General features: G+C 31.6%; 1 protein-coding gene across 1 annotated transcript in view; it reads right to left on the reverse strand.

Annotated features, from left to right (window-relative positions):
• Nucleotides 1–138: 138 nt before the first annotated feature.
• The window catches only part of LOC107440188 (uncharacterized), a 41,529-nt gene continuing 28,984 nt past the window's right edge, over nt 139–12,683 (reverse strand). Inside the window, exons 4-7 of the mRNA XM_016053041.4 lie at nt 11,665–11,742; nt 9,106–9,195; nt 3,438–3,551; nt 139–1,994 (exon numbers count right to left, since the gene is read on the reverse strand). Of these exons, the coding sequence (XP_015908527.1) occupies nt 1,899–1,994; nt 3,438–3,551; nt 9,106–9,195; nt 11,665–11,742 (378 nt within the window). The 3' untranslated portion in view covers nt 139–1,898. The remainder of the gene's footprint in view (nt 1,995–3,437; nt 3,552–9,105; nt 9,196–11,664; nt 11,743–12,683) is intronic.

A 12,683-nucleotide genomic window follows, 5' to 3' on the forward strand; every position in this document is an offset into this window, starting at 1 on the left:
AGAGTTCATTGATTACTTTATTGTGATATTTTCTTTAGCAGTAATTACTACGGCTATTGTATCTTAAAAGTTTTTCTGGAAACGTTTTTTTTTAAGTAGTAGCAAAATGTATACGTTAATACTTTTATCTTAAACACATTTTTTATTTTTAGCAAAATTGATCTTTTATTTAACTAAGTAGACAATATTTTCGACCACCACTACATTTTAATAACTTAAATAAATGAATAAAACTCCTAACATGTTTTTATAGTTACAAGCAGTAAAACAATTCCTGCTTGCAATTGTAACAACTTTAAAACCTTTGCAATGCAGGTGAAGAAACGGGAATAAATAATTTTCTTATTTGCGAATAATAATGATCTTATTTCGAATGTATTCTTATTTCAATATTTATGGCTAATATGTGTTTCACATATTAGCCATTAATAATACGAAATAGTTTTTTCTGATAATGCAACCATACAACAACAAAAAAAGCGCAACCATACATATCAACTTGAAAGTCTTAGCTCCCCCTAATATTTAAAGTAATAATGAAATAAGAATAAAATTATGCTAATTTGCTTAATTTAGCTTATCAATCAAAATTTTTTAACATTTATTTTAACTTAAAAATGTAGCATTTAAAAAGTTAAAAGCCTTGGTCAACAGGCCTTTAATATATTTTTTAAATTGTTTATATATAGTGGTGGTCAAAACAAATGAAATTTATCAAATTAAAAATAAAACAGTAAAGTATAATTTTTCCTACTTCTTTATGTGTCTGAGAAAAATCTCCCGCCAAAAGTGAGAGATGTTGGCGAGAAGAATTAAACAGTTGAACTTCATTGATTTGTTAAAGTTGCTGCTATCAAAAACTGGCTTTGAAAAAGTGAAAAAAAAACATAGAAGTTAAATAAAATGAACGGAATATACTTAAGCACATTTTACTCATCAAAATATAATTTAAAAATTTAAAGAACAATTTATGAAAAATGAGATATTTAGATGCAAAAATTAGCAAATGTTTTGAAAGTATAAAATTTTCACCTATTTTCAGAAGCATTTTAATTAATTACTCAGAACTGTCGATTTGTTTTAGTCATTGAGCTAATATTTTTCAGTGGTAGATATATTAATGTTTATATAGGTTTGGAAAATAATTGCTGCTACAAAAAAATATTTCAATCGTACGTCATAAAGATTGCATCTAAGATAAAAAAAAATACTGGTTGCAAGATTATTTCAATTTCAACTTACGTTTCGAAGCAATAGTATCTGCGACTATTACTACTAATAACATATATTAACTTAAGCGGATTTTTGCAAGAAATAAATATGTAATTTATATAAAAATAGGTGGTAGTGAAGGATAATTATTTCTAATTTTTTAATATATTGCCTTCATAAATAGTAGCTCTGCTATCGGTTAGGGAATTATGCATCTAAAATGAGCAAAGTGGCTTAATTTTTAATAAATCTTTTTATTTCAATGATTATTTTAACAACCACTTTTAAAAATATTCCTCAATGACTGCACAAGTTGCCAGCTTTGATTACGAAAAAAATGGTTCCGGTTCAGAGGGTTAATAACCTAAAACACTTTCTTAAAAAGAGAAAGGACAGGCATAAATTGCAATACAAAAATTCATTTTTCTTTTTTAGAAATGTAAAAAAGAAGAGTATTCCATAGAAAGCATTTTTGGTCAATCATCCTTTAAAAAAAAAAAAAAATAAGTGAGCGAGCTTCTTCCTCAAAGGGGGAAGTATTGCAGTTGTTAAGTATTAATACTGCTGAAACATTACATCAAATATCTCGGCGCCTTTTTTGCTGTGGTCAAAGAAATCAAAATTAAAAGCTCGAGCCTATATTGGAGTAATTATGATCAGAAATGTCGAAAATTAAGGCGGTTTCATCAACAACTACTGCATTTGTAAGATTCTTGTGGCTTCTCCTGGGTCAGGTGTGCTTTGTCCCACTGCATCCTTTCTATCTCGTCAAATTTACTCGCCTGAAAAATAAAAAACACCATTAACACCAGGTTTACGGGACGCGTCAATTTGACGCATTTCGAATTTTATAAGTAAAATTACAAAACTCGTTTGCATTTTTATTTTATCTCTTGTAATGACTTTTATCCATTGATCGAGGTTAATATATATTGAAGCCTATTTTCTTCAAAAGCGTTGAAATATTGAAATTCTCTTTGTGGTATATCTATCTCTACTGATATGCGTCAATTTGACGCGATCGTAATTTAGACAAAATTTTGAGTAAACATGCAAACATCACATCATAATAAATAGGAATGTACCGACTCTACTTCGATCCGTTATCTCAAATGAAACAAGCGATAAACAACTGTTGCCGATAAGCAATAACAGAAAGAACAAACGCAGAATGTCAATTGATGTCAGATTTTGAAGGTTTCAGTTGCTTAGTTCGAGTATTGAAAAATAAAATACTAGAATATTTCATAAATATATGTCTCATATTTTCATTTTTTCCCTTATAGTATATAATTGCATTGCTTTCTAAGAGCAGAGATGCCAACTGTTCTGGACACGTCAAAATAATTAAAAAAAACGGTAAATAACTATTAAGTAAATTTAGCAAATATAAAGTGGTGAATTATATAAGCCAACGAATTGTTTAGAAAATAGTGGTGGATAAAAATCTACTAAATTGAATTTATTAAACCAAGAATCACAATTAATAAATTACCACTTGAAAATATATATTTGCTGTCCGGAGCAAGTTGACATCTCTGTGAAGTGCTGTTATGTGTATTCGTTCATGCGTCAAATTGACGCGTGTTCGTAGAAATAGGTGTATAAAAAACGTCCGTAAATCTAGTGTTAAAACTGTTGTACAATAAAATGTCTAACCTAAAACTTTACGACAATGCTCTTTAATTCCATTTTATTTTATAACCTATGTAAACAGCCGAACCATTTTTGGGTTAAGGAATATCAATGCTGAAATTCGTAGCCTCCCTAGCTGCAAAATAACCTGGGACCTCAATAGGCCAAAATTCATGAATCTTTGGCTCAGTAAGGGATCAAACAGCTCTTATTTTTCCGACATTGGCCTTATATAAAATTATCCGATTGACCCGATATTTCACAGTCACTTTACAACCCATATCAGTCATATATAGAATCGGCAAATTCCTCCGATATCTTATATCCATTATTTAACCAATGTAGGTTCTATACTGGCCATTGTAGGTCCTACATAAGCCATTTTAAAACCAATATTGAAAAATCTAGACTTCCCAATGTTGGTCCCTCGGTACCTTTTCATAGATAAAGGTTGGCATTGTCGATATCTACTATCCCCACACGTTAATCTAGAACATTGCCATTGAGTTTACGGATAAATGCCCGTTATAATTAGAAGAGACTAACCATATATTTACAATGGTAGAACCTTAAAAAAATAAAATTCTTACCCGTCTCTCTCTCTGTTCCCTAATCATGCGAGCAACTGTTAAAAATATTTCATCAATATTCACATCCTCTTTACAACTGCATTCGAAGAACGGTACATCACAACTCTCAGCAATCTTTAGAAAAATAAAAGTATAAATTAATAAAATTGTGCGTCTAAAGCAATAATTAAACTTCATAATTTAATTATTTATGAAAAGATTAGAGAATTATAATGAATTGAAACGATAAATAATATTAAATAGAACTAAAATGAACATGAATGATTGAAAAATCAACTAAGTGACAAAAAATTCAAAATTTGAGATTTTAATATATTTTGCATCTTTATATGGTAAGCTACATATTGCAAGAATTTAATATTTTTTCAAAAATAATTTTTGTTTTATCAGTTTTTGACATTCTATTTTAGCTTTCATAGCATTAGCAATCTAAGGTAAATAGTAGTCAAACAACTTTTCTCGGAATAAACCGTGAAGCGCTTTCGTTGTTTTTTCAAATACACAGTAGAATTCAGGAGGAAAACTTTTTTTTTTTCAAATTTTTGCAGACTTAACATTGTAACAGCATTGATTTATAATAATGATAATATCTAATTTATTTCTACAAATTAAATATTTGTTTAATAATAACATTATTTGTTTGTTAAGTTACAACTAAGCTGTTGCGTTTTTTTAAAAAATGGTAACACTAAATTGAACGCACAATTTTGTTTAAAAAAACAAACAAACTACAAAATGGCAACCTTGCTCGATGGGGCCTATTTAAGCGTCCACCCGCTAGATGAATATCATTTAGGGATAAATAAACAATATTAAGCAAAAATGCGAATCAATTAAGTAGTGTAATAAACAGTAGGAATAAATTTTTAAGTTAGTATTATTACAGGGTGCGTAGCCAAATCTTTGAATCAAAAATAAGCACTTTTTAAAAACTTTTCAAGCACTTTACAAAAATTTTCAAGCACTCAAAAAATTCATATTCAATCAATGATATTATTGAAAAACAAAAACTTTTTATAAACAGTTTTAGCGTTAAAAAAAAACCCAAAAAGAAACGGGCGTAAATCGAAACAATCAGTACTTTCCCACATCACCGAGTGAATTCAACTTGACCCTGAACTCAGAACAAAAGTACCCTTACACCCTACGTCAAAAAAAGTTCTTGAGGTAAAATAAAATAAACAAGAATAAAATTAAAATAAATTAAAAAGAAAAGCATTTCATAAGGATCTGATATTCTCTATCCGAATTGGAGCACTCGGGTTTCGGTTTTAAGTGTGCGCGCATGCGCAAGTCATAACGTGGGTACGACATGAAGTCCGCGTGAATGATTACGTAGTAAACTCCCCATTTTTCGTGAAATGCATGGGATCCACCAGATATCACTGTAGGGAAGAAAAAAATTATTTGAAAAAAAAAAAGCACTTTTTAAAAACGCCAGCTGAAAAAAGCACCTTTAAAAGCTTTTAAAAACGAAATCCCCAAAAAAGCACCTTTAAGTACTTTATACAAACGCTACGCACCCTGTTATTAAGAATACTTCACATGATTAAGTAAATAATGATTCTTTATCAACAATATATTATTTTTGTTAACGGTACGCACTGAACTTATCGGAAAGGTGCCAGAAGTGTTGCTCATCTTGTTTTACCTGGTGATTACCTTGAGAACAGAGTCACGAAGACGAGCAACATTACCCACGCCACAGATTTATATTTTATTTTATAACAGCCGACCCAATTTTTGGGATTTACGACTACTAATGTTCAACTTCTTAGTCTTGTAATTTTGAACCCAATCCAGAAGACAAGGGAACTCCTGGATCGAGTATTGAGAGAAATTTGCCTTCGTGGAGAACTTTTTCGATGGAGCTAACCTGCATTTGCGTCACATGGAGAGGTAGACCACGAGAACCTCCCACGGTTAGCCTGGCGGCAAGAGGATTCCAACTCATGATCCGTCTACCACAGAGGATATTTCATGTCAGCACTGGCAAGCCGTATGCGGAATTCGTATCGATTGGGATTCGAACCCGGTTCGCCTCATTGGAAGGCAAACGCTCTATCCCCTGAGCCATCGCAGATTTATAGGGTGGGTCACATTTACACGCAACAGAGGACAACACACAGAGAGAAACATTCATGCCCTGAGCGGGATTCGAACCAGGAGTCATGCACGCTAACCGCTAGGCCACCTGGCCAAAATATGCCGATGAGAAGCACTATTTGGGAATGCGATGAAAAAAGAAGCCTTAAGTTTAAAGTAGAAGAACAAATAACACAATACAGAGACGATGCATCTAGCATGACGGCGGGATTCGAGACCGCTGCCTCCGTGTTAAACACAGCGTTTGGCGGGCAATACCGCTCGTCCAAAGAAACCCAATTTATAAAAGAATCTTTTGTGTTGCTGTAAAAGGGGGAGCGTACTTTTAAGGACAAACTTAACTTTCAGTTAGAGCCGTGATGGCTCAAGGGACAGAACGTTCACCTTTCAATGAGGTGAACCGGGTTCGAATCCCACCAATGGCTTGTCGATACGAATCCGCATCTTGCTTGCACCGACCACAGTGCTGACGTGAAATATCCTCAGTGGTAGACGGGTCACGGGTTAGAGTCCCTTTGCCGTCAGGCTTTAATTCTCGTGGTCTTCCTCGCCAAGTAAAGCAAAAGTGGGTTAGTTCCACCAAACAGCTTCCATGAAGGCAAAATTTCTCCCCAATACTTGATCCAAGAGTTCCCTTGTCTTCTGGATTGGGTTCAAAATTACAAGGCTACTGAATTGAGCATTAGAAGTCATAAACCCAAAAATTGGGTCGTCTATTCAACGACGGTTATAAAAAAAAAAAATATTTAGTTAGACCTAATACATCAATTTTTTTTTTAAAATTATTACTCCTGATTGGATAAAAAATATATTTTCAATATATTTTTTTTATGTATTTTTATAATTAATTTTCATTTTTAATATATTTTTATATTATTTTAAATAATATATAAATGATCTAATGCCATTAAAGATAGCAAATTGATATTGTGATGATGCTATCACAATACCCCCAGTTTTCAACCTTTTGGCATTCGCCTAAATTTTTAATATCACTTTTGTGATTGGGGCTTTGCACCTAGTTTTTTTTAACTGTGACCGTGAGTTTTCCTAACCCAGTTGCCCGGATAAACACTCACATTCGATTTGTGTTGTCACTTCGAACGAGGTCAGCTCTATCTTCAAGATTTGATTCGCCTTCTCTGCATGCTTTGTCGTTGTCTCAAAAAATTAATATATATATATATATATAACATAATTATCACTATTGACCAACCATTTTTTGCAATTCTTGGAAAAAAATAATATTTGNTACATATATATATATATATATATATATATATATATAAGAAAATGCTTATAAAATCTTAAAGATTTCAGCTCACCTCGTTTGTGCAGCAACACAAATCAAATATGAGCGTCATCTGGGCAACTAGCATAGAAAGGCTCACTGTCACAGTTTAAAAAAAAAACTAGGTGCAAGGCACAGTCGCAAAAGTGATATTATAAATTTAGACAAATGCCAAAAGGTAGAAAGCTGAGGGTATTGTGATAGTATCATCACAGATATCTTATTCCATTCTCTTTTGCCATTAAAAATAGCAATCATTGATATCTTATTCAGAAAAAAATTCCATGCATCAAAGTAAAATATTGTCATACATCAAGTTTCAACAATTGGTAGAAGAAAAGAACTTTTCACATCATTAAGAGGGGAAAATAAATAAAAAAAATCTCATAACTATGCAGTTTAATTTCCTAAAACTTGTATGGACAATGCATAAAATAAAATATTAAGTGTTTTAAAAAATGAATACATGATTGCAAAAAAAAAAGCAAATAAAATCGTGAAAAAAATAAGTGCTTTCAAAAGCAATACAACCTAGCATGCACGCAAAGCAAACATTATCTAACATTAATACGAGAAATGACTAATATCATTAATATTTCCAATATTAGTGTCATTAGATTCGTTCTTAATGATAGCATTGAATAATTACGTAAATTATTTCCGAAAATAACTATCGCTGCTACTAATAGTTGACCTTTTGAAAGTAATTGGTTAATAAAACCGCCTTATTAATGAGTGTATATGATTGCTAAATCCCTGTCATTTTTGAATTTACAATGATTAGCATATTAGAAGATTTTGCAAGTATCACAAAATATGCGTTCAATATTTAATGAATAGTCGATTCAACAGGGTGCGTAGCCAGATTTTTCAACAAAAAATAAGCACCTTTTAAGTGCTCAAAAATATTTTTAATCACTTTCCAAAAAAAAAAAAGTCATAATTAGGATCTGTGCGGTAATAAAAATAATTTTTCTCCCATCGTTTTAAAGTTCTGAATTTATAAACATAAAATCAATAAAACTTAGAAAAAGTTTCAAAAACTACATAATCATGATAAAATAACTAGTTTCTGATAAATGTATTGCAGAGAAAATTGTGAAAATCATGGATTATTTTTTGTAATTTAGAACAACAATCGATACGGCAAAGAAAAAAATATCTGTATTCGATTATTTGCGTGTGTGTGTGTTTTTTTAGAGCTGTTTATCTCACAATCTAATCCTTGCTTCCTCATATAACTAAACGAAGAAAATTTGACGTTTTGGTCTATAATGTATTTATTATTTTTGTATAATAAGCTACATATTTCAAAAAGAAATTTTCAAATTAATGTCTACTTATTGAATAAGAATTTTATGATTATTATTGCATCATTTTTCTGAAATTCCATTTGGTGATAACACTAATAAGGATGAAAAAATAGTTGTCAAGTGGCAGTTCTCAAAGTCTACCAGAAAGAACTTGGACGTTTTTTTTCTTCTCCCTATTGCATGGCAGTATAGTGCTATCATATGGTATGCAGTCATCAAAAGAGTGTTAACGCTGTTTTTTTGAAGCTTAGTCGCCAAGGAAAATAAAAAAAGCCTTAGTTTAAGTGGCTTACACTTGAAGCAATGCGATGATTTTAAACTATATGTATAATCTTGCCGTGAAGAATTATCTGGTTTTTAGAACAGACAAATAACTTAAATATTTTAAGAGTTATTTTTTTTAAACTTTTTTAAATATCGCCAATTTGGCGACATTTTTCTACCTGGATGAAAATTATCAAAATCACTGCCTTATTATTAGTTTTCGCACATTTTTATGAGCCCAGGTAATGCAGCATTGGAGTAAGTTTTTAAATTTTAAAAAATTAGACCACTAACTCTTTTCATTTTCACAAAACTGCGGATTTTCTCCATAGTGACATTTTGCACTATTTTCATAATAAGCATAGACAGCACTGTTCTTAGATAGGCTAAGCTTGAGTTAAACAGTCAGGAGCAATAATTGCAAACTCACAGCAATTATGAATATAGCATATTATTCATAAAAAAGTATCATTTTATCTGACGACGGAGGCTTCGAAAAACAGCTTTAAGAGCAAAAAAAGTATCGGAAAAAAGAAATTTAAAAATTTAACATCAATCTGAGGAATTCTCAACCAATTTAAGTACAAATAATGATTTAGGAATAAGTGACAGTGCAGAGTTAATAAAATTATTAAATTAAAGAAATATTTTGTACAATCCAGAGTATTGATGATAAAAAAATTTGGTGACAAACCTTTCTTCCTTGTTCTTGCTGAACCACTCTTAAGTTAGAGTTGTCACATTTGTTGCCTACAAGAATTTTAACAACGTCTTGGGAGGCATTCTGTCAACAAAAACAAAAAACATTAATTGTAGATAAATGTAATGAAATTCTAATCATTTTTGTTATAGTTTTTCTTTGATCGTTTAATACAAGAAAGCACAAACAAGGTTGCGTCTGTTCGGCAGTGCGCTCTTGTTTTATTTGCAACTATAAAAAATTAAAGAACAAATTAATTACGCTAATAAAGCTTTTTACGCTAATAAAGTTTCTTCTATAAAGCTTCGTCAACAAAGTTAACACCGTTTAGTTAAATTTTAACGTTCCGTGGCAGTGTGCGTAGCCAAGTCTTTCAACAAAAATAAGCACCTTTTAAGTACTTTTTAAGCACTCAAAAGATATTTCTAAGCACTATATACATTAACAAAATGCAAAATAACTTTCAAAAACTTTACATGTTCATGATAAAATAACTAGTTTCTGACAAAGAACGCTTTTTCTGGATTATATTGGCCATTATAAAATGATCAAAAGGTTTTTCGGTTCGATATCAGAGAGTGGAAATTGAAGCTTGAAATTGAGAATATCTTGCAAAATGCAACAGAGTTGCACATGAGAGTGCAATAATCTCATCATATCCAACTCAATTCACGCACATTTGAAAACGCTAAGGACCATGCGTGCGCCTTAAATGTTTTCGATCGTTTGAAAGAGGATGTTTTGTTCTGTAGAAATAGTTCTTTTGTATTTTGTTCGAGTCAATTAATGTTAATTTTCAGAGCATTAAAATAAATTGGATAAAAATCATTTTCGCCATCTACTTTTTGCTTTTAATCAGGACTAGGCGCAAAAGCTACGAGAGGGTGCTATTGCTGGAAGAACCGTTCATGATTAACTCGCGAAATTTAAAAATAATTATTGTTACCCCAAAGACTGTTCTGACCGTGCTTTTACAAAATTAAAAAAAAATTGAGGGAACTTAGTTGCCAACCTAACACATCAACTCCATTAAGACTGTAATATTGTAGAGTTAAAATCGTTTCATTTTAACTGAAAAATATTTCCAAATGGTGTTTTATTTACTCTAATAATAATTTAATATATAAGAATTTATTATTTATTCCTTGGTTTAACCATATTCATTTTCCGCAACACAAAAATATTTTCCACTACCATTAGGAAAAATTTGTTTAAGTTGGCATACCTGAGGATATTGAAGATCTTAGGAAAATTTGCTTCTGTATCTTTCTGTATTTGTGAAATAATATTCATAATAAAACTATATTATTCGAGTTGTTACAGATATCCTTAAGTATGCATAAACCACTGCTCAATTCATAAGTATTAATCAATCTTCGCAAAATACTTTTTCAGTTTCATTCATCTGTAAATCGTGTCTGGTCAAATGCAACAGACACGCAAGAACTTCAGACGTAGGGTTACGCCCCCGCGTCTGATTCAGACGTCGATAATCATCATAACAACTCAAACATTAAAATATGTCCATGAAATTTTTTTTATTACTTAACATGTTGAATGCCACGCCAATTTTACATTGGCTTGCCTGTCTAGCCAAACGGTAAATAACTATCAACTAAATTCGCAAATATTAGACAGATTTTGATAGTTTTTTAAAAGGTTTAACATGACAAAAAGTGGTGAATTGTTTAGAAATAGTGGTGGATAAAAATCTACTCAATTCAATTTATTAAACCAAGAATCACAATTAACAAACTACCACTTGAAAATATTGATTCGCTGTCCGGAGCAAGTTGGCATCTTTGTGTACATAAACAAAACTATTTTTGTGTGTTCTATATTACATTCATTTCTTCAAACCATTTTAGTAACGATAATAATATAAAAAAAATTAAACATTTACTCGAATTATGTATTTCTAATAATCTTAGCTTCGCCGGTCACCGGTGACCCCCATGGCATTCAACGTCTTAAAAATAATGATTTCAACGAGTTTGAGCAAGATAAATAAGTTCGATAAAATCAATATCAATCACTGCTGAATATACTATCGATACATCACTCTGATTTATGATACCAAATGCATGATTCAAATATTGTTAAAATATATTATTATTATTATATATAAAATATTATTATTATATATTATCAAAATATTATTTATTACATATAATATTATAAATAAAATATTATTATATATTAGCAAAAATTAAAATTTCTGTAGAAAAAGAAAGTAATATTTTTAACTTTTCAAAATAAAAACCTTTCTGCAAGAGCTCTGCAACGTTCTGCAGCAATGTTGCCGTGTCGCTGCAATTTTGCCACAAGGCTCACTAGTAATTCGACACATTTCAATAAGATTTTAATTTCATCCTCGTAATTGCTAATGTTAATAGTTTTTTTTCCCGACAAAAGTTCGAACAACTATACATATAAAAAAGGTAGTGACTACAGAATGAAAGTTAGTACATATTTATATCAACAACACTATGGTTTTTGTGTGATGATTCTGTTATAATTTACGATAAAATATCTTTGCACTCCATAATTTACCTCCTCGACATTTCGAAACCAATAGGAGAGATGATTGAAAGAGTCCATGTTTGTGACATCATACATAACAAGAATTCCCTAAAATTTAAAAGTAAACAAATATTAAAATAATTTTAATTACATCCATTACATTTAATTATGTCTTAGAATCATATTTGCAGTAAGGGGAGCAACACAGTAAGAAAAATTGAAATGTATTTTTCGATAGTTAATCCTTTTAAGATTATTGTACCAAAATATTAAATTTATTTTCGTAAAAATGTAAAATTCACAGAATAATATCTCGAGCACGCTCTGTGACATGAATGAACTTGTGAATTTGTATGAAGGTGTGCGCTCAGTTTATGAATGTATTTGCTCACTCCTATCAAAAGACTTTAGAGACGTGGTAGATCAGGGGATAGAGTGCTCGCTTTCCAATGAGTTGACCCGGGTTCGATCACAGCGATAGCTGGTCGATTCGAATTCCGCACACGGCTCTCACCGACCGCAGTGCTGACGTAAAATATCCTCAATGGTAGACATATCATGGGTTAGAGTTCCCTTGCAGTCAGGCTAACTGTGGGATGTTTTCGTGGTTTTCCTCTCCATGTAACGCAAATGCGGGTTAGTTCCATCAATAAGTCCTCCAGGAAGGCAAATTTCTCGCCATACTTGATCCAGGAGTTCCCTTGTCTTCTGGATTGGGTTCCAAAATACAAGGCTATGGAGTAGATAATTAGTAGTCGTAAACCCAAAAAATTGGGTCGACTGTTCAACGACGGTTATAATATAACATCAAACAGTGGCGTACGCAGAATTTTTTCGAGGGGGGTGTTCATAATGGGTCGCATTCATTTCATCGACAATCACTTCATCGACACCACTTCATCGACAGGCCGTTTCATCGACTAGGTCATTTCGTCGACAGGCAGTTTCCTCGACAGGGTTGTTTCGTCGACAGGCCATTTCGTCGACAGGGTCATTTCGTCGACAAGTCATTTCGTCGACAGGGTCATTTCGTCGACAAGTCATTTCGT

Source organism: Parasteatoda tepidariorum, chromosome 1 (assembly GCF_043381705.1).
Source record: "Parasteatoda tepidariorum isolate YZ-2023 chromosome 1, CAS_Ptep_4.0, whole genome shotgun sequence".
Taxonomy (NCBI): Eukaryota; Metazoa; Arthropoda; class Arachnida; order Araneae; family Theridiidae; genus Parasteatoda; species Parasteatoda tepidariorum.